The following is a 26024-nucleotide window of genomic DNA, read 5'->3' on the forward strand; positions in this document are numbered from 1 at the left end:
CAGAAAATTTGCAAGTTGTGAATCCTCTTGAAAACTTGCAGTTGCAATCCTGGTGGAAACTTGTAGTAGTGCCCCCTTGAAAAATATGCAAGTTGTGAATCCTCTTGAAAACTTGCAGTAGCGACCCCTTGAAATGTAGAGAAACGCCACAAAACAAATTCTTTACTACGCACAATCCAATAAAAATCACTACCAAGGTGCAGGCATCGATATTGTACCCCTTGATGAACACGTCGGTGCAATGGATATGTTGACATTGTCGATGAAGTCCTTTGACTCCCGCATCTAGGTTATAGGCCACGACGATGGCGTTGTTAGCGGTGTGTGGTGGGTGTACAGACTAGGCAGTAAGGCAGCAGCCGACGACGAACAGGAGAAATCTGGAAAGAGAGGGGAGGGGCGTGAGCTTGGACGAGCGCAGTCGCGCGGAGAGGATGGGAGAAATGAAAGGAAAACGATTGGATGATGCTGCCATGCTAGGACGGAGATAAAATGGGGCGGGCGGGCCGTGGGCCCACCAGCATGTGCGACGTGGCGCGATAGGAGACGTTGATGGGGGCGAATCGAACGTCGCGCAGGGGACCGACGCGCGACGCGTGGCCGGTCGCCCGGCCACAAACATTTCCCTAAATCATGCCTTTTGTGTCGCAGACTCGCAGTCTGATTTCAATCGATTCGCCTCCTGCGTCGCCTCACGCCACGGAGCACGCTGCAGCCTGCAGCCGGAGTGGCAGCTAGGGTTGAGGGTGGAGCTCTGCCAAAGATCCGACCACCTCGCACGCGGCACAGCCAAACCCTAACCGCCTGATCCCAATGCGCAGGTGAGCCTCCTGCTTCCAGCGGCGATCCGCCCCCAATTCCTTTCCCGTGTTTCCCCCCCCCCCCCCCCCCCCCCCCCCCCCCCCCCCCATTGCGCTCTACTTTGTGCTGCTGATTTGATTGGCTCGCAGGGGCCTCAGCAGCGAGGCGTCGCTGCGCCGGCACCGCGCACGGGCGCGGCTGTGGGTCGCCGTTGCGGCGCTGGTTACCGGCACCATCTGGCTCTGGTCCTCCTCCTCCGTTGTCCTCTTCGGCACCCACAGGGTCCAGGTGATTATTTAGTTGTGTGCTATTTGTTCTGCTTGGCGTTGTAGGGAAGGCCGATAGCAATGCCATGAGAGTTAAAGTGAAAGCTGGGAGGCTATGGCTATGCAGGTGCCGGTGCTACATAACCAAGGCACTTTGCAGAGCAAATCTCTAAGGGAACATTTAAAACAAATTAATTCTAGCGTATATGCCGGCCTGAGCATAATCATGTTGATGTTTGAAACGGATGGGGAAAAAATGCTATAATATTTAACAAACACTTACTCCTTGTTAAAGAGATCCTAAGCAAGATGGCAAACTGTATCCATTGCAGAAGCACCTAATATGGGTACAGAGTATTACTACTGATAGGCTTATTACCTGCTGACTGTGGCAAGTTGCGATAGTTCTTTCCAAAATTGTGTAAGATCCAACTTCTCCATAACTATTAGTTTGCTTAATCAGCACCCAAGGATGTAGCTTAATGTTCCTATGGAAAATTGAGAAATGTAAAGAATCAGTTTACTGCATTATAGTACTCACTCCGTCTCACAATGTATGACGTTTTTGCAAGCAAAAACAGCTTGCAAAAACATCTTATATTGTGGGACGGAGGGAGTAGGCCTGTAAACATGGAAATCATGCTGGCCGGCAGATTATGGCATAAATATAAGGACATTTATAAAATTGACAGCTGACATATGATGTTTCATAACCTCAGTTTTGCCAGCTGTGGGCTGTTAGGGAAGTGATGCATCACCACTGCTTATTAATCCTGATGAAAAGGCTAGAGTAAGAAAATTGATAAATAACTATTAAAATCAAGTCAGCACAAATTATGGTCCTATCCATCATGTTCTGGCACATAATATTTAATGGATAAGGAATGATGTTACTCCGAAAAAGAAATGCACCAATTTTCTTAGATAAATTTTTGGTGCATCACTTATATTTTCAGTTTCAATTCATTTGACCTATAGATTGGGTTATGCTAAATGTATGGAATTGAATTGAATATACAATGGTCATTTAATTTTTTACCAAATTATATCTTGTACTGACATCAGTGCTACTACTCAAGGATTTTGTTGTAGATGAGTTGTGGAAAACTGCAGATTCAAATGGTTGGAGAGCGTCTTCTGCACCACGCACCTATTGGCCTCGTGAGTTTCCCTCCGTATCCTCCCAGAACCAGAAGTTACTGGTCCAGTCTTATGCCATTCTGTGTGATGGCAAAATGAAATTCTGAAATGCAATTTCTCTACTTGCAGCCCCACCAACTGAATCCGAGAGCAATGGGTACTTGCGTGTCCGGTGCAATGGCGGCTTGTCCCAACAACGAAGTGCAGTATGATTAACATATGAAACTTTGTCTCTAAAGTAGCATAGCTCATCATGCATGTTTTATGTGTTCATGGCAACATAGCTGAGAGATTTAAGGTTACTGCTGCTTTGCTTTTGCAGATATGTAATGCTGTTGTTGCAGCACGAATCATGAATGCTACACTAGTGCTGCCAGAGTTAGATGCAAATTCATTCTGGCATGATGAGAGGTACGTAAGTAAATTCTTATCATGCAGGAAGATCATTGCATGCAGTTACCACAAACCCTGTGTTCCTTATGATTCCTTCTGTTTGAGCATTATTTTTTCTTCCTACAAAGCAAAAGCAGTGCCCACCCCAAAGTTCACTGCAGAACTTTTCGTATCAAATATTCTGCAGTTTGCATTAATTGATTTATATAGTTTTGTAGTGCTTTTTATGCCTAATGTACATGGTATTACCATAAGATATTGGCATAATCCAAGTGTTTTATGTAGTCATGTTGATTAACTTCGTAGGCGTATTTGAGTCCTGGTGATAGTAGATATTTAGCACTTCGTAACTGCTAATCAGGTTATTGGAAAATATCATACTTCTAGAATGCTGAATAGGTGTCTTTATAAATTAATTTATTAAAAATTTACAGTGTTAGGATTTGCATGCAAAGATTAGTTTCTTGCAGAAGGACTCTAGGAGGAACTTTTCCAGTTAAGAATCTTAAGATGAGTTCATTCTAATAGGACTCCAGGAGGAACTTTTACAGTTAGTCTACAAACCCTTATGTAGTACATTACAGTTCGTAACCTTTTCAGCATCCTGCCTGAAAGTTTGTTCATAGTATACTAGATAAAGATTTGCGAGCTAAGTTGTAAAACCAAAACTTTTCTGTTAAAGATTGTAACAATGCGGATATTATTGACTCACATTGAAATCCTTATTTGCATTTTTGTGTAATGCCATCATGAAGATGTCAGAAGTTATGGTGAAAAATTAGTTGGACAAACCCAAAACTAAGTGTTAATATGATTTTCAAATAATAAGGTGGCCACTGCATGTTGCACTTGGTAATTAGAATGACGTCTACATTGAGTTCAGTTCTTCTCTGGCTTTGTAGTTACCTTCTTGTTCAACTGGTTTGCGTTGAATGATCCGTTGTTGTTGTATTCATGTATGGACCAGTGGTTTTGTAGATATGTATGATGTTCCCCACTTCATCAAGACATTGAAATATGATGTTCGAATTGTTATGAGTGTTCCAAAAATCACTGCACATGGAAAGTCCAAGAAGCTCAGAGCTTATAAGGTGAATATATTTAGAGCACAGTAGCACTCCAAATTTAGCTATACTAAAGTCACCTTTTCTATCTTTCCAAAGTCAAAATTTTCTAGATATTCTGTACTTATGGAACACTTTTTGTCCTTACAGATTGAACCACCTAGAGATGCACCAGTTACTTGGTACAGGACAACTGCTCTGGAGAAGTTGAGGAAGTATGGTGCGATATATTTAACTCCATTTTCACACCGTTTGGCAGAAGAAATTGATGATCCAGAGCTCCAGAGATTGAGATGCAGGGTGAATTATCACGCACTACAGTTTAAGCCAAATATCATGAAAACAAGCAGTGATATAGTGAATAAGCTCCGTTCAGAAGGCCATTTCATGTCGATTCATCTTCGGTTTGAGCTGGATATGCTTGCATATGCCGGGTAGGACTTTGATCAAACCAGCGTGTTATTGCTTTATTCTGAAGTGTATCCATTGATGGAGTTTTTTTTTCTGTGGTAGGCTTAGGAAAGTGCCTACCCCACCTCTTTTGGGACTAAAAGGCATGTCGTTATTGTAGGCTAAGGAAAGTCTTGACGAGGGCTAAGCATGGCCCTTACATGGATGATGGAACTCATAACATTCATTCATTCATAGATATAAAATTATATTAAGATAAAGTAACAATGGCCATTTTCAGTCCTTGATACTAAAATTTTAGAGAAGTATTCTCTTATTTAATTCATTAATTTTGACTATTGTTGATAACCTATACATGAAAATCTGGTATATGCAGTGGTTATTACTTGCATGTCTTGCCATGTAATTTCGTTTTTGTGTTGACATATGAACATTCCTTACTTCCAAAATGAAAACTGCAGATGCATTGACATATTCACACCTAAAGAACAGGAAATCCTGTTGAAGTATCGGGAAGAAAATTTTGCAAATAAGACCCTTGTCTACAAGAAAAGAAGGCTCATTGGAAAGTGCCCTTTAACTCCAGAAGAGGTACCGATTCTTCTTATAGACATTTTTCCTGATGTTTGTTGTGTGCTAATATATAATCTAATTGTGCGCCGACACTAAAAGTGAATTACTCTGGATGGGGTACAAATTTAGGCTCTGTACCTGGTCAGCTAAGCACATGCTAGTGGCTTCTTTTTGCGGCGTAGCTCTATGGGCACGTTTTTGTATATATATTACACATTCATCTTAAGTGACCAACAATGGGCTACTAGATATAGGTAGAATGGATTTCTTGCTGCTTACTTGCTATTGTTTGTACCTTCTCTTTACGTATGGTGGACAATTTATCCTTCCACCAAAAGTAAGACCCATACAATCCGTGATCCCTTGTTTATAAGGCGTCCCCGTCTTGGACGCTTAGGCGGCTAGGCACCCTGGCAGCCCCTTACAATCATGCCCCCACTTTAGGCGCTTAAGCGTCTGCCTTAGGCATCAGGGCGGTTGGTGCTCGCCTTAGGTCACATTAACACCTTATAAACAATGCCATGATCTATATCATATTGTTTTTGCTGCTCATGATTTGTATGTATGTTGTTCTAGTTTCCATGATTGCTTGAACACAATATAGCATCCCATGTTCTTGGAATTAAATGAGGGTGCATCTTGGGTGAACACACGCTAAAACTTGGAAATTTGCAAATTCCATTAAAGCATACCTAGTAGAAGCTTAAAAAAGGGGTGATTTACATCCATACCACGAAACTAGATGCACTTCTCATTTATACCATCAAGCTAGTCAATGACATGTGGGGTCTGGGGTCTGGTCCTGTATGTCATTGATGTATGTTGATGGTATAAATGAGAAGTGCACCCGACGTGGTGGTATGGTTGGAATATTTTAAAAAAAAAATTAGTACAACCGTGCTTCATGTTATGACATATATGTATGCCAAGTGTCAAGTTCAAACTCAATCTGGATTTTTCATTTTTGTATATAAATCCAGATTGCGTTTGAACTTGACATGAATATATATCAATCTAAGTATGGATATGCCAAAGTTCAAATTTTGTAAGCTGCTAAATATGCTTTTCTAATGGAGCTTCCAAACTTCACTTTTAGGGTGTTTTGACCCTAGATGCACCCATTAAATGAATCATTTTGATTGGTAAGAAAAATGATTATTAGGAGCAACTATGAAACTTATATAAAATATTAAATATGGGAGTCTATGCATGCCTACCTTTTTGGTCCTCTTGAACCACAAAACTAGAGCACCAGAGAACTTGGCCCTCAGAATAAGCCGTACATTTTTGGCCCACACATGGCAGTGGTTAATTTGAGGTCCACAATAGACCTTGTTCCTTCAAATATTATACTCCCTCCGTCCGCAATTACTTGACACTATGGATTTATCTAAGTGCTAGATACATCCGTTTGGGCGTCAAATAATTCCGGACGGAGGTAGTATATTTAAAGCACAAAAATGTGGGACAACAGTATATGAAAAATAAATATCATAGTCATCATAACCTACTATTCTGTTGAATAATTCTTTCCATAAATAACGGGGAAAATGGTCTATTTATATTGTTTTGCAGGTAGGTCTTATCATTCGTGCTATGGGATTTGATAACACAACACGGATTTACCTTGCTTCTGGCAAGCTCTTTGGTGGGGAACGCTTCATGAAGCCATTCAAGGCTATGTTTCCACGTCTAGAAAACAATAGTATGATTGGAAGTGGAAAGCTGGAAGAGGATAACCGAGGGCTAGCAAGGTCAGCAGTTGACTACATGGTCTGTCTCCTGTCGGACATTTTTATGCCCACGTATGATGGCCCGAGCAACTTCGCAAACAACCTCATGGGTCATCGCCTATACTATGGTTTCCGAACCACAATCACGCCAAACAGGAAGGCCCTTGCTCCGATATTCATGGACATGGAGGAAGGGCGTGCATCTGGATATGAGGAGAGGATCAGGCAGGTCATGTTCAACACCCATTTTGGCGCCCCCCACAAGCGCATCCATCCAGAGTCTTTCTACACAAACTCATGGCCAGAGTGCTTCTGCCAGATGAAAGCTGGGAATCAAGCTGACCGGTGCCCACCCGACAATGTAAATGATGTCCTTGAAAGTCAGTTCCAGAATAAAGAGGATGTAGAAGCGGAAGCTACTAATCAAACTGACTCCAACAGCTCAATGGAAACTGGAGTTTAGCCAAGGTTTATTGATTGGGGACAGATTGTTTCTCAGACCTGGGTATGGCATTTTTGGAGGAAGGATTGATGGCTCTATATCCATGTAAGCGATCATGTTCAACTCAAGATTTAGTTGTTGAGATTGTTAGCCTGGGAGGGTCAGAACCAGATTTTGGATAGGTTTGGTCATGTAGAGTTCTGGGGAAGAAAAAACATATGAACGTTATGAATTTGCTGGGAGGGTCAGAATCAGATTTTAGATCACTACTAAAAGATCTTATATTTGTTTACAGAGGTACTCCCTCCGTTCACAAATAGTTCTATGAGTAACTCTTTTTTCTAAATTGAATGTATGTAGACACGTTTTAGTTTGTTTGTTCGCTCATTTCACTCTGTATGTAGTCTATATTGAAATATCCAAAACATCTTATATGTATTTATGAACAAAGGGAGTAGTATATGTTATAGCCTAGTGTTGTGTCTCCGCCTCTCCGGTTCTATTGGCTTTATTTGCTGGTCCTCATTGCACACACCCGGTTGGATTCATGTGTTCCTGGTACAGGAGCTTCCTCGGTTTTGGTTTTGCAATTGACCGTTGTGCAAAAAAAACATGGGGATGGCTGGGGACAATTGACTGAATTTAGTATCTGGGTCAATCGATTTGTTCCCAGCCGTTGAATGGAAAAGCAACCGACAGATCTTCATGGAACATTGTTCATCGTCTTCCTTCTCCCGGCCTCGATCTGAACCGCTCACAACCGCCGGCTGAACCACCTGCCTATGCCGCCCGCGGATTGTTCATTGTCTTCCTTCTCCTGACCTCGATCTGAACCGCTCACAACCGTCGGTTGAACCACCTGCCTACGCCGCCCGCGGCTGGTGGCGCTCCTGTGACCACCTCGTCCTCCTCTCAACCGTTGTGTTGCCACCGCCCTCGACCATCCCTCTAACCCCGGTGATGACCGGTTCTTATCGGGCGAACATGCATCTTCCCTCATCCCCACACACACTAAGATAGATAATGGGGTCGTCTGCTATCTTAAGATAGACCCAGAGGGACTATAGAAAAAAACCTTCAAAAAAAATTAAACCCAGAGGGCTTCTCCGGTGATCCCCTTCCTTCCCTCCGGCAAATTCTGAACTCAGGGCGATTTACATATAACTATTGTGAGAAAACTTTGATTCCACTACCTTAAACATGATAGTTATTGGTGACATGTGAAGAATGTAACTTGTAACCTATCACTAATGATAATTAATCGATGGCGAGTGAACAATGTAACTATGTAACCGTCGCTAATGACCAACCAAAGTGAGAGTGACGGGTACTATTCGGTCATGGCAAACAGATCATGGCTAATGCCTCTGTCATGGACGACATACCTTAGTATCTCTCTCTCTCTCTCTCTCAATTCAGCACGTAATAGGGTTAACGTGGCGAGGCTTCTATGATGACGTCCGGCTGTTGTGACCTCTCTGCGCTGCTGCTGCTGTTTTTTAGTCCTTTTGCTTCTATCAGCTCCTGTCTCGTGTTATGTTATGTTAAAAACCTTGCTATGTTGTGCCCCCAGTCTGTTGGGGTATGGAGTCTATTCAGTGGCGGTGCCAGAATTTTAAGCTTGTGTGGTCAATTTAAAATTATGTAGTTAAATATGTGAGTTTGTAGTATTTTTTGCAGGATCCATACATGTGCACGTTGATTTTAAAGAAAAGTTGGATAGTCAACTGACTACCCAGCTAAAACGTGGCTTCACCACGGAGTCTATTGGCCTGTGTTGGCCTTTTGCTGTGTTCTGGTGAAATTTTGGTGGGTAGTTCTTTAGGTCTGTAATGCTGGCTACTCTGTTACTCTAGTTTGGTTTTCAGTAATGAAAATCGGAAGGGGCAAGCCCTTCTTTGATAAAAAAAAATTCAGCACGTAATTCAGGGTAAATTTCGTATACGACCATGCTCTCCTCATACCCGAAATTTAGCTTAACTTTTGTGAATATTTTAATCTTGACAGTTTATTCATCTCACCAAACAATACCACTCATGTTTACAACGAAACAAAATTGGCACGTGAGGATGACACGGCGGCCCGGAGCTCGTCGTCCAGCTCGAGCGCCGCCATGTGCTCGGGGGACAGCGACACCTCGGCGTCCACGCTGCCTCCGCCCTCCCGCCCGGGGTACAGCACCGTCCTCCCGTCGTTCTTGTTCGCCCTCCCGCTCCTCACCGCCGTCGGCTTCCCCCACCCGAAGTCGCACCCGTACGCGTCGAACCACGGCGAGCCCCCCATCATCGTCAGCCGCACCGTCACCACGGGGTCCGCCGTCCACGCGGCCACGCGCGCCCGGATGGACGCGTTCGTGTTCGCCGCCACAGCGCAGCCCACGGCCGCCGCCGCCCGCCCGTGCCCGCCGCGCGCCAGCAGCTCCGACACGCGCACGGGCTCCGTGCTGACGGCGTAGAGGCTGTTGCCGAAGTACTCCGCCGGGAGCGCCGGCCGGAGCCGCCCGCGGTTGTTGGCCGCCCCGCGGAACGCCGTCTCGCTGTCCGGGGCCAGCCGCCGGGCGCGGGTGATGCACCGCCAAATCAGCGAGGTCAGAGCCTGGTACCGCGTCAGGGCGGCCGCGCCCGCCGCGTCCCCGGCCGCTAGGAGCTCTTCGCGGGCCTGTTCCTTGAGCGCCGCCATCGACTCCGCCGAGAAGTGCAGCACGCGCCCGCGGAGCGGCACCCGTGCCGGTCTCTCGATGAGCTCCGACAGATCCTTGCACGGCAGCACGACCGGTGCCGCCGTGCCGCCGTCGGGCGACCAGCGCTCGAACATGGGCCGGGGCGACGACGTCGGCAACTGCGGCGCCCCCGGAGGCGCGAGCCTAGCGCGCGATATCTCGGCCAGCGTTTTGAGGAAGTTCCAGAAGGCCGTGCCGTCGGCCAGCGCGTGGTTGCAGACGAAGCCGACGAAGACGCTGCCGTCCGCGAGCTCGGTGACCTGGGCGGCGAAGAGGGGGAGCTCGTGGCCGTCGTAGTTGATTGCGTCGTTGAGCAGGAAAAGGTCCTCGACGATACTCGGAACGTCGGCGTCCGGAGGGACAACGTCGGCCGCCACGACGCCGTCGGCGACGGCGTGTATGACCTCGACGCCCTGGCCGTCACAGTCAATAGAGACCGAGCACCCAACAACGGCCCCGCTGTCATCGCGGTGGCGGTCGGTGACGAAGCGGCCGGCGACGGGGTAGTAGTCGCCCCCGAGCGCTTCGGCGAGGGCGTCGGCGAGGTGGCTGGTGACGGCGGCGCCGGTGGAGAAGGGCGGCGGGGGAGCGGGGAACAGGAGGCCCTTCTGGATGTAGTTGGCGTTTATCATGGAGACGTCCCATGAGGCGAGCGGGATGCGCTCGCGCGGCCGAGCCGGCGGCTTCACCGTGCGCGACGACACCACGCGCACGGGCGACGGCGGCGGCATTGCGCTCTCTGCTTGCCGACTGGCTGGGTATAGGGCTGGACTGAGATGGCCGAGCTCGTTCTCCGACGTGATCAATCCAGGAGTGGTTGCACTGGATTTATAGGGTAAAAAGTGAATGTGCCGTGCGTGCGCTGCCTATGGCTCTGTCTGAATACTGCAGGAAATTGCTCAGAACTAGTCTCACTCACGAATGGCGTCATAGCTTACGTCAGGACGTGAGAGTTAACAAATCTGCTGCTGCTTTTGATTACTCAACTAAAAGAGCATCTCCGGCCGCACCGCCCAGGGCTTTTTTTTTCGCCGGCGCCCAAAAACCGGCCCAGTCGCGCTTTCAGGAACCGATTTTTTGCCGGTTAGGCCCGAATTGGCGTCGGTGGACCCAGGCCGAACCCGACGCGCTGGGGGGCGCCGGGGCGGTGGAGGCTCAGCGTCCGGGGCGTCCCCGCCCCCCCCCCCCCCCCCCACTGCCCGACGAAATTACCCCATTAAATTTAGGGTATCAGTTAGAAATGACACTTTTATAGGAGCAAATTTACTCCTCTATCTAAAGGACACTCGGTCGTATCCTCCTCTAAATTACAGGGGATCAGTTAGAGTTTCCTTTAGAGCATCTAGGGCCAATATCCCATTCCAATGGCGGTATTAGAACTGCCCCGGTATCATTTTCTGGTTGTTGTGGAGATATTTTTGCAGCCCCTGATAACTCATCTGCAATGACTGATTCTCCTATGTTTCCCTCTATACTTGAGAGGCAAATTTTTGGGATCGGGCGATAAACTAGAAATCTAGTCTGGCTATGCATAATGTTAGATCCACATTAAGAAAATGTGGGGGGAGACAATTTGGTAAATCATCCAATAGCACATTGCGATATGCAGTACACTGAGCCGGGTTCTTAAATGGCGCTAGATACAACCAACCTCCCCCCGAGAGGTAGGTGAAATATCTTACTAGATGTTTGCAGGTGGATAGATGATTAGTGGCAGATCTATACAATAAAAGATCAATAAAATGATTCAAATAGTGTAAAAATACACTATAAATAGTATAATTTAGTCTAATCATCATTAGAAATCTGATAGACAATCCTAACATAGCACTAAGTTGTTTGGCAATGAGTATCACGTATAACTTATTCTGCTCTTTTAGAGGGGGTGCCATGACACCCATAGCACCCCTACTGGATCTGACCCATAGATGATTGTTTGTTTATATAAGCAGTTGGGGCTACGGAGATGAGCTTTAAATGTTTGTACTTGATGTGTGTGGTGTGTTTACATTTGTTGCTTGTTATTGTGTGTACATGCAATGCTTTACTTAGCACATCTGATTTATGTCCATCTGAATGTTGCATTAACAACAATGGATATGTGATTACACACTCGTGAATACTTTATCGCAATTGTTAGTTCACAAGCAGCCAAAAAATTCATTTTGTCGCGGTTGTTCTACCAAAAATTATTTGGATATTAAAATGGCGTGCTTGATTATTTTTATTGCATTTTGAGATAGTGAACCACTCATACTAAGCAGTTATTAAAACGGTGTGTGATGGGCTTGCCATAGGCTGTCCATGATATCTTAATAATTTCTTTAATTGACAAACCAAAACAATTTAGTTATCCTTGATTATTTCTTAAGCAACACTATAATGCTTCACGTTACACTTGCATTTATCAAGTTCTTTATCAAAACATATGTAAAGTAATTCTTTCTTGAAGAACCAAACAATTTTATTTCAAAAACCTAATCATGTGTCATTTTTTTTCAAACTGAACTTTCACCATGGCCCGACCTTTAGTGGTCATTAATAGTCACCCATGTGCAACATTTACATCAAAAAATATAACTTGACCTTGCTCAAAGGACCAGAAATTTAAACTACTCCCTCCGATCCAAATTACTCTTACAAGAAAACCTATTTACAAACATTCTGAGATAACTTACAATTGAACATATATTCCTGACATTCCCAACATAGACATCAAATGTAAAAATCAATGAGGTTACATCTCCCGCAGCCAATGTCTACCCATATATATTCTACACTCAAAAATATCATTGGAGCGTGGCATAGTTGACCTACCTATCACGTAAATCCTACCCCCTTATCATATGCTTTTCCTCCTTCTTTTGCTACCGAAAAAGAGCAAGAGTCCAAACTTTAGAGTCAAAATAAAATGTTCCAAATGTACTTGCTTGTATGTTTTGGTAGAACAACCGTGACAGAGACATGTAAGTTTAAATAAATCTCTTGCCAATTCAACTCTTGATGGGGAGGAGAACACTTCATTCACGTTGCTCCCTCTAAGTGGTTTGGGAGAATCCTAGACGTTGTTGCACCATGTTGATTGTTCGCTTTGCTCGCGTTGCAGGTGGATAGGCGGATGTTCATTAAATAAGAAGGTGGAGTTGGGAGACACGCTTTAAAACGGGTTTACTTAATGTTTGTGGATCCCCGTGCCTCTATGCCAAATGCTCGTCATTGTGTGTCTAGGCAATGTTTTACTTACCACATCTAAATTATGCCCCTCCTCGAATGTAGCATTAATAGTGGGGCGTACGAGATTACACATGAGCAAATATTTTATCAACACTTTAACATTTCCATGCTCATTTGCCATTCGTAATAGGTTGGACCAATACATGTCAACACTTACATTTAAGGCAAAGTGTGTTGCAGAGCGCATTACCAGCAAATATAAAATGACAACACAATAAGATAACTTAATTGAGTGTCGTTGCTTCATCAACATAGCATCCATCGGCCCAGGCAGGTTGCATAGCGCACTGGTACTAAACACAAAAACAAGAGCAGACTAGAATAAGCTAATTAAGTGGAGTTACGTCATCAACACACTAACATCAATGGATTTGGGCAATGTCACATTCTTTGGTTCAGGTCGATTAGCACAAATGGATCATGAATCGTGCCTGAAACGAACCAGAGAATGTGATCCGCGTTGCATTTCGAACAACGTACCAACGGAAGTGGTTCCACCTTGTCGGCTTATGCATGTGGCGGAGGAGTTGTTGAATTACTATGTGACATGGAGCAACACATGAACAAAAGGATGAGGAGAAGGAACAAGAGGTGAAGGACCAATGTGAGAGGAGACATGATTAATGAGAGTCGAAGAGCCGCGGTTAAGAGAGGGTGTGGCGAAAATGTATCCATATGCGCAATTTGTCACGAGACAGTTGGTAAGCATAAATGGAGGGAGGTGTATATCTGGTTAGTCAATAGGGTGGGACCATGCCATTTGTTGTATCGTGTTATATGGGGGTGCTACAACGTTTACTCACTTTCCATTTGGGCACAACTATAAGACAATTAAGTGGTGTTACTTCATCAACATTAGCATCCATGGATCATGGCTAGTGTCACATTCTTCATTTTAGGTGGACCAAGACCCTGGATCGAGAACCTTGCGTGAAACAAACCAGGGAATGTGACTTGTGTTGCATTCCAGGCAACTGATCAATATTTTTGTAGCCTCGTTTAAACTAGATATTCTCATGTATTTTATATGTTTACTCTTCAACTTCCTCATTAGTCACTAATAATTGCATAGGTGTGTACAAACCTCCTTTTTAATCTACTCCTTACAAATATGGACGTCTTTAGGTGGAAACCAAAGCATATATGCGATGTAATCGAAGAGAGGATCATTTTCACATAAAATGGGGTGCCACATGAGCGTCATTGTCCATGCATGAGATTGTTCCACACCTTGTCGCCTCTGTGACATCAACACAAGCAACTCTCATGAAGGGGGCCGAGTCCAATCCGCATCAGATGGACCCTAAGACCCTATTCCACCTGTTTGCACTATATAAAGGAGGGGTACTTCTAGAAATATCTCTCTCGCCCAACCATCACGCGACCGTCGTCGGCCTCGTTTCACATCTCTGCCACCATAGACGTCATAGTCATCCCCATCGCCATAGCCACTATCTCCATTGGATTGATATACTTGTAATCGAGAATCCACAGCGACTAGCTACATTGTAAGGCTATCACGTTGTCATCTTCAAGTAACCATTTATAAAATGTCTTCTGCTTGTGACTCTACCATGATGTGCGAGTAATCCCCTTGGGCCAAGGGCCGAGGCGTAGCCACGCAACCCCTTGTACACGGATTGACGGTATGCATTCTTTTCATATATATTTACACAACTATTTGTCTCTTGTCTCTACCTCGATCGCAGTATTTACCAGTACCCGAGGTATTGAAGACCGGTACAAGAGAGGCAATGGACATGGGAGAGTGAAAGGCTGCAGTGAAGAACCGGTGATAGTAAGTCTGGTACGGTAGCTAGAAGGAATTTCCATGATCGATGAGAGTCGGGGATTTGCGAGGTGGAGAGAGGATGTAGAGAAAAACCAAATCCGTAGGCATAGAGTATGGTAGGACAACTGATAAGCATAAATGAAAGTGTATCTCTAACTAATCAATAGGGTGTGACCAAACCGTTTAATGTATTTTGTTATATAGGGCGCAATGCATCGTTTATTCATTGATATTTGGGCTCAGCGATAAGCTAATTAAGTTGTTTTGCTTCATCAACATTAGCACCCATGGATCTTGGGCAACGTCACATTATTCAATTTAGGTGGACCAACGCCTTGAATTGAGAAACCGTGCCTAAAACAAACAAGACAACATGACTCAACGTTACATTCCAGACAACATATTCGTGGGAGTGGAGCCGCCTCGTCGGTTTATGCATGTGGTGGAGGGGCTCATGAACTACTGCGCGACATGGAGGAACACATGAATAAGAAGGGGAGGAGGAGCGACTAGAGATGAGACATGACCTATGAGAGCCGGGGAGTTGTGAGGTGGAGAAATGATGCGGAGGAAATGAATCCTTAGGCGCACGTTGTCGTTGGACAGCTGGTAAGCATAAATGAAAGCATATCTCTGATTAGTCGATATGGTTGATCCAGATCATTTACTGCACTGTGTTATACGGGGCAACCGCTTATTCATTTCTATCTACGATTAGACTTAAACGTGAATAGTAGTGTGGTTATTGGATGGATCTCAGCGGATTGTGTGGTGCAGATATTGGCCCCACCAGACACCACGGCCCATAGTGTGTTTTTCGCATACTTGTACATATAAACACACTGTGAATTTGTACAAGCACCATTATTCAAAAACATTATGTTTCTACTCTAAACGGTTCAACATCGTTTTGAATCTATAATGTCCAAATTCAAATTAGAAAATAAAACCCAAAATTCAAACATAAACCATAGGGCTCAAACATAGAGCACCACACACTCATTTCTTCTCACACACCCCATTTCTAATTTGTAGTAGGGGTAGGGTTAACCTCGATGACATCTTCATCAACACCTTTGAATGGATTGGTAGAGATGTTCTGACAAACCCGAGTGGCTTTTGAGTTAAACTCCTTGGTAAAGTTTTCACCAGCTTGTAATTTGCAAAAACCAATCTTTTCTCTCATTCATATGGTAGTAAGTTCTTATAGTATTTTTTTAATTCAATAAATAAAAATGAAAATGCACCTGAGCAAATCGACCGGACTAGGGCAAAGCGGCCGCTCGGTGTGGGCGGCTGACCCTGACCTCACCCTCCCGAAGCGTTTTTCCTCATCGCTCGCTCGCTCGCTCGCTCATCCCTTCAAAAAGGCCCAAACACTATCGCGCACAGCTGCTCGCTCGTCTCACCCCTCCCTCTCTCCTGCGGCGGCCGCAGGCAATTCGGCGGCGGCCGGTCGAAGGCGGCCCCTGCACCGGCGGATCTGCAGGTGCGGCGCCCCCTCCTCCGTCTCCACCTTCCCATCCCCGCAAGTTGACCTTGGCGCCACCGCCGACGCCTCGCTAATCGCCCGGCCAAACCCTTTCCACCCCATTTCCTCCCCGCCGTCTCCACCCCGTTCCGCAATCTTAGACATCGGTTTCGAAGGTACGAACATTTCAGTCATCTTGTCCAGTGATGATTTTAATCGCAAACTAACCTTCGCAAATTCTGTGTGTGCAGCGTCCAGATCCGCCCCGGCTAGTATCCTGGTGAGGAACCCTAGCTTGCTCGAGCAATCTTGCCGTCCCTTTTGCCCTGTTATTTACCGCGAGCAATCCGGATTAGGTTTTTTTTATTTCCCAGCAACTTCTAATCTCGCAGATGAATTCCATTCCGTTCTTGTCGCTGTCCTGTTCCGTGGGAAAAATGGAAAGATGATGCTTTGTCCGCCCCGCCGCTAATTCCGCCCTGTTCCTGGTCATTTTGTCCGAAGCTGGTAATTGTGGGTTCAATTAGGTCCGCCCTGCTTACAGTTCTTGGTTTTGTGAGCGCACGCTAGGTTGATGGATTTGATCTCGGTGGGTTGTTTCTACCCCAATGAAAGGACTTTTGGTGCATTCGCCCATGCCCAGATGCCCTAGTTTTTTTGTGGGAAGCCCCTGCCCTAGGTTTTTGTTTGTGGGAAGCCCCTGCCCTAGGTTTTTTTCGTGTGGGAAGTCCTTGCCCTAGGGTGATAGAGTCAATTTTCGAGGGATTCAATGTCTTCCCGTATGAATCTGGTTCCGCCATGTTCCTGCTCTTTCGAGCTGATATTTGCCCAATATTTAGGTGCCGGTAAAGCAATCAAGTAAAAGTCGCTGGAGGCCACAAGTTGAGACGAAATTAGACATAAAATCGCACAATATGTTGTTGACGGTGCACTCTACATACCTAGCATCATAAAAATTATGTACGTTGAATTAAATAATGCACTCTGATCACTGCCGATGCCTCACACCCCACCCGCCCAAACCCTGTGCGCCCCCGCAATCTTAATCCCGGCTTTGGATGTTGATCATTTTAGTCATCTCATTCAGTGATGATTTAGTCGCAAACTAACCTCCGCAAATTGTGGGTGTGCACCATCCAGATCCGCCCCTGCTAGTTTGTTGCTTAGGGAACCTTAGCTGGCTTGAGCAATCTGGCCAATTTTTTTTTGCCCTTCATTTACTGCGAGCAATCCGGATTAGTTTTTTCCCAGCAACTCCTAATATAGCAGATGAATTCCATTCCCTTCTTGTCGCTGTCCTGTTCCGTAGGAAAAACGGAAAGAGGATGCAGTGTCTGCCCCGCCGCTAATTCCGCCCTGTTCCTGGTCATTTTGTCCGAAGCTAATAATTGTGGGTTCAGTTAGGCCCCCCCGGCTTAATTGTTTCTTGGTTTTGTGAGCGCACGCTAGGTTGATGGATTTGATCTCGGTGGGTTGTTTCTACCCCAAATTAAAGGACTTTTGGTCCATTCGCCTTAGTTTTTTGTGGGAAGCCCCTGCTCTAGGCTTTTTTTGTGGGAAGCCCCTGCCCTAGTTTTTTTTGTGTGGGAAGCCCCTGCCCTAGGGTGATAGAGTCAATTTTCGAGGGATTCAATGTCTTCCCTTATGAATCTGGTTCCGCCATGTTCCTGGTCATTCGAGCTGAAATTTGCCCTAGCATTTAGGTGCTGGTAAAGCAATCAAGTAAAAGTCGCTGGAGGTCAGAAGTTGAGACGAAATTAGACAAAATCGCACAATATCTTGTTGAAGGGGCACTCTACTTACCTAGCATCATAAAAAAATGTACTTCGAATTAAATAATGCACTCTGCTCACTGCCGACACCTCACTCCCCACCTGCCCAAACCCTGCATGGCCCAAATGCTGTGTGAGCCCGCAATCTTATTCCTGGCTTTGGATGTTGATCATTTTAGTCATCTCATCCAGTGATGATTTAATCACAAACTTACCTTCGCAAATTGTGGGTGTGCACCATCCAGATCCGCCCCTGCTAGTTTGTTGCTGAGGAAACCTAGCTGGCTTGAGCAATCTGGCCAATTTTTTTGTGCCCTTTAGGGGCAGTTTGGTTGCTGCCCTGGATCAAACTTGCCTGGCCTGGCACTTGCCTGCAGTATGTTTGGTTCGTGTCCTCATCTATTCCACATCTAGCCTGGCCTGGGGGATCTCACGGTATCATTAGCCTGGCTCAAAGCGTGGAAATCGAATTAGCCTGGTCCAGGCATCCGAAACGGGACGCCTGGGCAGCTGCCTGGTGAGCTAATCCCATGTTTCAAATAAAAAACAGGAGTGGCAGAGAATGCAGGGGGCTGATGTGACATACTTTAATACCCACCAGGCCTGGTCACGAACCAAGCAACCGGTCTGTGTGGCTTGCCTGGCCAGGCAGTAAACAACAAAATTTCAGGCTCATTCCAGGCACACTTTTTTCTCAGGCACGGTGTCGAGGACACCAACCAAACTGCCCCTTATTTACTGGGAGCAATCTGGATTAGTTTTTTTTTCCAGCTACTTCTGATATCGCATATGAACTCCATTCCGTTCTGGCCGCTGTCCTGTTCCATTAGAAAAATGGAAAGAAGATGCTGTGTCCTTGTCATTTTATCTAAAGCTGATAATTGCGGGTTTAATTAGGTCCGTCGTGCTTACAGTTATGCTTGGTTTGTGAGCGCGCGCTAGGTTGATGGATTTGATCTTGGCGGGTTGTGTGAACCCCAAATGAAATGAGTTTTGGTGAATTCGCCCTTGCTCTAGGTTGATAGAGTCAATTTGAGGGATTCCTGCATCTGTTTCTGGCTCTTGATCCGCCCTGTTCCTACTCATTCTAGCTGAAATTTGCCCTAGTATTTAGGTGCTGGCGATGCAATCAAGTAAAGTTCGTTGGAGGTCACAAGCTGAGACGAAATTAGAAAATAAAATCGCACAATATCTGGTTGAAGGCGCACTCTACTTACCTAGCATCATAAGAATAATGTACTTGAATTAAATATTACAAGCTTCTTCCTTTTTTCTTATGCAATAGAGCAGGTCAGTTGGTATATCATGGTTATCTTGGTTACGTAAGCGTGATATCTACTATCTTCTGGCCTGTCGAGGTGTCCTATGGCAACTAGCGCTGGGAGCTTGGGGAAGTAGGAATGTAGAACTCATGTTTTGAGCCTTGAATGGTCTGATGGCTTAAACAGCCAATGCTGTCTGTAAAAGATCTTATACACCATACTGGAACCTTTTCCGTAACAGAACAGACAGTGTTATATGTAAATATATATTTACTGTATTTAAGTACTTCATCCGTCCCATAATATAAGATGTTATTACAACCAACATACGAGTACTCCCGAATAAACAAATACTGGGTCGCAGTTTTACAATGACTAAACTGCATGATCGCCAGAATTTAGTTCACAAGTTTGTTACAAATATCTTCCCGCTTATTCAATCCCATGCTTCCAACACGTGCCCTAGATTGACACTGTTCCTTGAAATTTTGATCACTTGCTTTCTATAACATACTGCATATTCTGTAATTCATTTATTGATTCTCTGGATTGTTATTGGTACACGTAGATTGCTGTATATTCATTAACTGTTTACATATCTGGAAGAGTTCCCTTTTTTGGTCTCTAGAAATGATCTGATCTTTTTGGACATGAACATTTTGGTGAAGACCATCATGGAAGGACATCTTCATTACATTAAATACTTGCTGTACCACAAGCTTATTGTAAACCATGCAACCCGAAGCATCAGAATTTTTTATTGTACTGCCTAGCTTTTAAAACAAAGAATTAACTAACATGTTCTGATCAATCTAATATTTTTTGCAGTGCCTTGCGTCGAAGACTTCAAGATCGTTCTTTTGTATTTCCGTTATTCTTGGCTCACATTGAAGGATTCACATTTTGAGGTAAAATGAGTGGTGCTCCAAAAAGATCGCATGAGGAGGGTAGCCACTCTACACCCGCGAAACGGCCTTTGGACGATAGCAGCTTGTACTCGAGCCCTTCTGGGAAACTCATTCAACCAGGCGGCAGTGATTTCCATGGTCCTTTTGAACATGATGGAAGATTTGCCAAAGTACCACGTGTTGAGTCACGTGATGATAAGAGGCCACCTCTGACACATCGGATGCCTGTTGGCTCTTCCAACTTTGTTGACCACCCAACCTCATCTGACAGCAGATTAGAATCAAAACAAAACAAAGATGCACGGGACACCAAGGTTGACGACCGGGAGGCAAAAGCTGATGCTCGGGATGTCCATAGTGATAGCAGGATTGAATTTCAAGGCAATAAAGCTGAGACTGATGTGAAGACAAACAACAGAGCAGATGACACTGAAATAAGAGTTGACCGGAGGGCGCATGGTGATTTCACAGGTGATGTTGTCAAATCGGATAAGGATAGCCATCCTACTGGAACTTCATGCATAGCCTGGAAAGATAATAAAGACCATAGAGGTAAAAGATGTGTTGATCAGCCAGATGATACTGCAGGATGGCGTTTTCTTCGTCCTGGTATGCAAGGCACTGATGAAACTCTCAAGGTTCAAACTATTGTGGAAGAGCGCAGCTCCAAGGATGCACATGAATCTACTGGTGAGAATAAAATAGAACCTAAAAGTGAAGATAAGTTTAGAGACAAGGACAGGAGAAAGAAAGATGAAAAATATAGAGATTTTGGTGCAAGAGACGCTGATAGAAATGATCGCAGAATTGGTATTCAGCTTGCAGGTGGTAGTGTTGAACGAAGAGAAATTCAAAGGGATGATCGGGATGCTGAAAAATGGGACAGGGAAAGAAAAGATTCCCAGAAGGACAAGGAAAACAATGACCGCGAGAAGGATTCTGCCAAGAAGGATTCATTTGTAGCAGTTGACAAGGAGAACACAATACTGGAAAAAACTGCTTCTGATGGAGCTGTTAAACCTGCTGAACATGAGAGTACAGCTGCTGAAATGAAGACACTTAAAGATGACACATGGAAATCTCATGATAGGGATCTTAAGGACAAGAAAAGAGAGAAGGATGTGGATACAGGAGACAGGCATGACCAAAGGAGTAAATACAATGACAAAGAATCTGATGATACTGGTCCTGAAGGAGATACAGAGAAAGATAAGGATACTTTTGGAAGTATACAGCGCAGGAGGATGGCACGTCCAAAGGGAGGTAGTCAAGCATCTCAACGGGAACCTCGATTCCGGTCCAAAATGCGTGATGGTGAAGGGTAAGCTTAACACTGCATCTTACCATGTTTCTTGTACTTGATTCGAATAGCATAATAGTGTGTATGAGCATAGCTATCATTAATCACATTCCATTTCTGGAAATTTGCACTTCTCTCACTGAGAATGGAAGACGTTTGCCTTCTGACGTCTGTTTACTAGGCAATAATTTTTTTTGTAAGTGATAAGCCCATTGAAAGATCTCACGTTCTTTTATTTCTTCTTGCAGGTCTCAAGGTCAGTTAATTATCTTTATTCCTAGCTGAATAAAATGGAATAATGGATAGTGGTGCTTTTTTCGGAACTGGAGTCATCAACAGCTTAGGATCTAGATAATTTTACATTTCCTTCTCATAAGGTTTTAGTTCACATTGAGATTTTACTGCACATTTCATACTGTGGGATTTAGTGCTCTGACATCCACTTGAATGTTCAAAATCCCTTCACATTTGGGGTGATCCATTTTATATGTGCACATGCATGTTTTTGTTTTTTCTATCATTTGGCCAAATCCAGCTGGAGCAAAAAAGGATTACTTATGATGATCCTTTTATTTGAAATCCTTTTTACATAGAAATTATTGACGAGATTCAGTTTCAAGCCGCATAAAATGATTTTTTTGCCATGGTCCATTATCACCAGCTTTGTATTTGTTATCTTAATATCCTCATCGGTGCAGGTAAATCTGAGGTATCTGCAATTGTATATAAAGCTGGTGAATGCATGCAAGAGCTTCTGAAATCATGGAAAGAGTTTGAAGCTACCCCAGATGCTAGAAATGCTGAGAATCAACAAAATGGTCCTACTCTTGAAATTCGGATACCTGCGGAGTTTGTTACTTCCACGAATCGGCAAGTAAGTGTACTGATTCCTTAGGTGATTTCTGTATTAGACTTTTTAGTCACGTAATCAATTGCCATGCCTGTGTTGCTGGATTATTTTTCTTTTTCCTTAAGTAGCATAAGGGAAACAATAAATGATGAACATTTGAAAGTGCATTACTGTCTCGCCTTCCATTTGAAATGCTATAGGAGTTTCTTCATTTTTAATTTCACTATGTTTTTCTGAGGCATGGACGAACAAACTGTTTATCTTACACTTTTTGACATCACGTAGGCTGAAGATTGCATCGCTCCTTTTTTAGTGTTGTTTAACACTTGTAGCGAACTTCTTCCATTAGCTACTTTATCCACTTGTTAAATACTAAAAACCTCTGTTTTGTAGGTAAAAGGCGCTCAGCTTTGGGGAACAGATGTTTATACAAATGATTCAGACCTTGTGGCTGGTAGGTGCTTCATTGTTTTTTTCAATATTCTAAAGTAGCTCAGAAAGCTGGTGTTCTAATGACCGTTTCTTTTAGTGTTAATGCATACTGGTTACTGCTCCCCTACATCATCACCTCCACCATCTGCCATCCAAGAACTGCGTGCAACTGTTCGTGTGCTACCACCACAAGACAGTAAGCCTTAACTAATTTTGTGTCAATTCAGTTGGACATGCTTAAAATGTCAGATTGTTGAATCAGTACTCTTATAAAACATGGTATATCTCCCAGGCTATACTTCAACACTAAGGAACAATGTCCGTTCGCGTGCTTGGGGCGCTGGTATTGGTTGTAGCTTCCGCATAGAACGCTGCTGCATTGTTAAGGTATTAAGACTGTAAAACTGTACAGAATATTATAATATTTGCCTTTCTGTTGATGCTACAAACTCGTGAAATCCTTTTATTGATCACTGTTTGAAGATTGGTTGCTTAGCATGGTTTACGCTTTGCAGAAAGGTGGTGGTGCCATTGATCTTGAGCCTCGCCTTAGCCATACGTCAGCCGTGGAGCCTACACTGGCTCCAGTTGCAGTGGAGCGTACAATGACAACAAGAGCAGCAGCTTCTGTAATTTTCTGACACTCTTTGTTCCTCTCTCTCTCTCTTAACAATTTTTTTGTTCTATTTTCAGTATTTTAATTTTTCTTCTTGCAACCAGACGTTCGTTTGTATTCGCTACTAAGGTTTTATCAATATGTTTCATGCAGAATGCATTACGTCAACAAAGATTTGTTCGGGAAGTTACAATCCAGTACAATCTCTGCAACGAGCCATGGTACTTTCCTGACTTACCTCCTGACCCTTCATTTTCTGTTCATCAAAGTACCTATATCGCCATTTCTGTGTCATAGCAGTTCTCGTGTTTTTGAGCGCTCATGTCTTCTGCAGCTCTGCTTGTAGAAGCTGCTGCCTTGTTCTGTTTTGAGCTAAGGTTGCTCCTAGTAATCCATTCTTTTTTATCCCTTCAGGTTAAAGTACAGTATAAGCATTGTGGCGGACAAGGGATTGAAGAAGTCTCTTTATACTTCTGCGAGGCTGAAAAAAGGCGAAGTCATATACTTGGAAACACATTTCAATAGGTACAAAATGACTGGCTTATTGTCCTAACACTGTTTTATGTTTGTTGGCATTCTTGTTGACTTTCACTTGCATGTTATTCACTGTCTTTCAAATCTTGTCTTGTTGGCCTTAAGTTCTCGCAGGTATGAGCTGTGCTTTAGTGGGGAAAAGCCTCGCTCCATTGGATCAAATTCCAGTGCATCTGATTTGGAACCGGAAAAACACCAGAACAATAGCCACCACCATTTGCAAAACGGGGACAGGGGCGCCATGGAACATGAACTCCGGGACGTGTTCCGATGGTCACGGTGTAAGAAGGCCATGCCTGAGGTTGCCATGAGATCTATTGGTATCCCACTGCCAGCTGAACAAGTTGAGGTAATTTCCCTCTACAGCAAAGCCCACATCATTCTCTCTTTTTTCCTCCATTGGGCGTAGGCGGCATCATTCAACTTTGTTGTGTGTTACCCGTGGCAACGCAGGTGCTGCAGGACAATCTGGAGTGGGAGGACGTGCAGTGGTCGCAGACCGGCGTCTGGGTTTCTGGGAAGGAGTATCCGCTCGCCCGCGTGCATTTCCTCTCGGCGAACTAGCGATGGCGCACTCCGGTAGCAGCAGGCCAGGCCAGGCCAGCCTATGAAGAAACCATTTTCTTCTTTCTTGAATGCTGCTGCTTTGCCACCGTGCCATGCCATGTTGTTTGTGTATAAAAGAGGGAAAAGAGAAGAGAAGCTCAGCTGTTGTAGGCCGTGTTGTGCCTGTAATCTTTGTTACACACCAATAACCGTTATATGTCTGTCTGAGAGATGTAATTCTTGGTTCTTGAGTTAGGCAAAACCGGATTATTATTCGCTAATTATTGAATGCTGGATGTCAGTTGGAACTATTTATCATCGAATGTTTCTTTGTTGTAGCCCATGGGTGGTGCCTCCCTTTGTTCATAATGATGATGACATGTGGACTTAACTTGAATGTTTGGTTATTTACAGAGACAAAACGGAGGAGGGGGAGAGAGCTGCCGTCAGCTCAACTGAAGGAGCCCGATCGACGACGGTGGAGGACGGGCCTGGCTTATCCACTCGTTCTCCCCTCCTTTTTATAATCCCACCACCTTTAGCAACGGACGCGCGAAGCCACCCCGCCAATTCTTAAACTCGCCCCGCAGCCCCTTCCATTCCTCGCCTCCTCGCTAATGGCAGCAGCGTCAGGAACCGCCGCGACGTTCTCCATCAGGACGCCGGCGCCGGGGCTCCGGCGGCCCTGCGCCCGCGCCGCCGCGGCCGGCGGGGGCGCCAAGTGGTGGGCGCCGCTGCTGGGGTGGTCGGGCCAGCCCGACTACATCGAGCCCCAGCCGGCGGCCGAACCGGCGCCGAAGGAGGAGCGGGGGAAGAGGCGGTTCGGGGTGCTGACGGAGGAGAAGGCGCGGCAGCTGCGGCTGCGGATGATGGAGACGGAGAGCTTCCACGACGTCATGTACCACTCCGCCATCGCCTCCCGCCTCGCCTCCGCCCCGCCCGACACCGCCCGCCGCACCAAGCCGTAGCCTGGCCACGCACGCACGCGCGCGCTCCCTTGGCGTACGTGACCGCCGTTCGAGGAGCAGCTCAGCTCGCCGGCCGGCGGGAAGCCATGCATGCGCAGCTGTGTATTTTGTATATAAATAGCAGAAGCTTTTGTTCGTTCGTTCTAGACCGCGACCGTGCTCTCCTCCTGGATCGGGATGGACTGATCAAAGAAAAGGAAAAAAAAACATCAGTCCTGTAACAACACTTGCAACCAAGAATGTTGTGAGAAAATAATAATAATGCTGCTGCAGGATGCACATATGGTATGTACCGCCATTGACGTTTCCCGATCTCTGTTCAATGAAGCACAGATCCTGATGCTCACAAGTTCTTCCTGCTACCATCATCAACGATTTCTGGCACTACTCTTTTTTTTTTGCGAGGGGTACTGGCACTACTCAATGATGCATGGTGAGACCTTGCAAAAATTTGTCCAGGTCTCGATCATCCGTCCTTGCGTATCATTGTCTCCGGCGGAAAATGAGTCAAGTCTTTGTCCATCAGGGGTTCAGGACTCGCAAGTGCACGTCGCCCTCCGCGATGATTCATGCATGTGACCCCATCGGCGTCCCCGTCCAGGCCAGGGAGCACAAGAGAAGCCAGTAATCCCAGTCAGTGTGTGTTTATCGATCCGTAGCGATCTGATTTGATGGAGCACGTCGCACGTCATCGCCATTTGATTCAAGCTACGCTGTCAGTTAAATAACCCCACGGAGACATTCGCACTGGTCGAGACCGACGTCTGCCTGAGTGATTTGTTCTAATCTCATCCTTG

At 45.1% G+C, this 26024-nt stretch overlaps 4 protein-coding genes across 7 annotated transcripts; 3 read left to right on the plus strand and 1 right to left on the minus strand.

Moving 5' to 3' along the window:
- The first annotated feature begins 658 nt into the window (after positions 1-658).
- LOC123077598 (O-fucosyltransferase 1) lies at positions 659-7309 on the plus strand. 2 transcript variants are annotated; one of them, XM_044499888.1, is made up of 9 exons: positions 659-821; positions 951-1089; positions 2147-2228; positions 2337-2413; positions 2530-2618; positions 3568-3691; positions 3815-4098; positions 4537-4666; positions 6224-7309. In XM_044499888.1, exons 1-9 carry the CDS (start codon positions 814-816, stop codon positions 6842-6844), a joined length of 1554 nt encoding a protein of 517 aa, XP_044355823.1. In that variant the 5' UTR covers positions 659-813; the 3' UTR covers positions 6845-7309. The 2 variants fall into 2 exon arrangements, with proteins under 2 accessions (XP_044355823.1, XP_044355824.1); XM_044499889.1 differs by having other exon boundaries at positions 663-821; positions 963-1089.
- Positions 7310-8735: 1426 nt separating this feature from the next.
- On the minus strand, positions 8736-10368 carry LOC123074214 (uncharacterized acetyltransferase At3g50280). Its single transcript, XM_044497108.1, has one exon. The coding sequence runs from the start codon at positions 10271-10273 to the stop codon at positions 8864-8866; it is 1410 nt and encodes a 469-aa protein (XP_044353043.1). The 5' UTR covers positions 10274-10368; the 3' UTR covers positions 8736-8863.
- A 5547-nt stretch (positions 10369-15915) lies between these two features.
- LOC123077599 (zinc finger CCCH domain-containing protein 13) lies at positions 15916-24597 on the plus strand. 3 transcript variants are annotated; one of them, XM_044499891.1, is made up of 13 exons: positions 15917-16215; positions 16291-16319; positions 19902-21302; positions 21530-21537; positions 21980-22155; positions 22525-22585; positions 22661-22759; positions 22856-22950; positions 23079-23192; positions 23333-23400; positions 23594-23704; positions 23819-24062; positions 24167-24597. In XM_044499891.1, exons 3-13 carry the CDS (start codon positions 19987-19989, stop codon positions 24275-24277), a joined length of 2403 nt encoding a protein of 800 aa, XP_044355826.1. In that variant the 5' UTR covers positions 15917-16215; positions 16291-16319; positions 19902-19986; the 3' UTR covers positions 24278-24597. The 3 variants fall into 3 exon arrangements, with proteins under 3 accessions (XP_044355827.1, XP_044355826.1, XP_044355828.1); XM_044499893.1 differs by having other exon boundaries at positions 23828-24062; XM_044499892.1 differs by lacking the exon at positions 16291-16319 and having other exon boundaries at positions 15916-16057.
- A 115-nt stretch (positions 24598-24712) lies between these two features.
- Positions 24713-25535, plus strand: LOC123077600 (uncharacterized). The gene has a single exon (XM_044499894.1). The coding sequence runs from the start codon at positions 24877-24879 to the stop codon at positions 25225-25227; it is 351 nt and encodes a 116-aa protein (XP_044355829.1). The 5' UTR covers positions 24713-24876; the 3' UTR covers positions 25228-25535.
- The last annotated feature ends 489 nt before the right edge of the window (positions 25536-26024 follow it).

This window comes from Triticum aestivum, chromosome 3D (genome assembly GCF_018294505.1).
Source record: "Triticum aestivum cultivar Chinese Spring chromosome 3D, IWGSC CS RefSeq v2.1, whole genome shotgun sequence".
NCBI classification, from domain to species: Eukaryota; Viridiplantae; Streptophyta; class Magnoliopsida; order Poales; family Poaceae; genus Triticum; species Triticum aestivum.

What these genes read in the sequence shown, in the direction of transcription:
- LOC123074214 (XM_044497108.1), bottom strand. Translation starts at nt 10,273, where the DNA reads ATGCCGCCGCCGTCGCCCGTGCGCGTGGTGTCGTCGCGCACGGTGAAG.
- LOC123077599 (XM_044499892.1), top strand. Translation starts at nt 19,987, where the DNA reads ATGAGTGGTGCTCCAAAAAGATCGCATGAGGAGGGTAGCCACTCTACA. An exon ending in TGATTCAGACCTTGTGGCTG is followed by an intron (nt 22,586 to 22,660) that starts GTAGGTGCTTCA and finishes CGTTTCTTTTAG; the next exon opens with TGTTAATGCATACTGGTTAC. An exon ending in AACGCTGCTGCATTGTTAAG is followed by an intron (nt 22,951 to 23,078) that starts GTATTAAGACTG and finishes TACGCTTTGCAG; the next exon opens with AAAGGTGGTGGTGCCATTGA.
- LOC123077600 (XM_044499894.1), top strand. Translation starts at nt 24,877, where the DNA reads ATGGCAGCAGCGTCAGGAACCGCCGCGACGTTCTCCATCAGGACGCCG.
- LOC123077598 (XM_044499888.1), top strand. An exon ending in TCGGCACCCACAGGGTCCAG is followed by an intron (nt 1,090 to 2,146) that starts GTGATTATTTAG and finishes CTACTACTCAAG; the next exon opens with GATTTTGTTGTAGATGAGTT. An exon ending in TCATTCTGGCATGATGAGAG is followed by an intron (nt 2,619 to 3,567) that starts GTACGTAAGTAA and finishes TGTATGGACCAG; the next exon opens with TGGTTTTGTAGATATGTATG.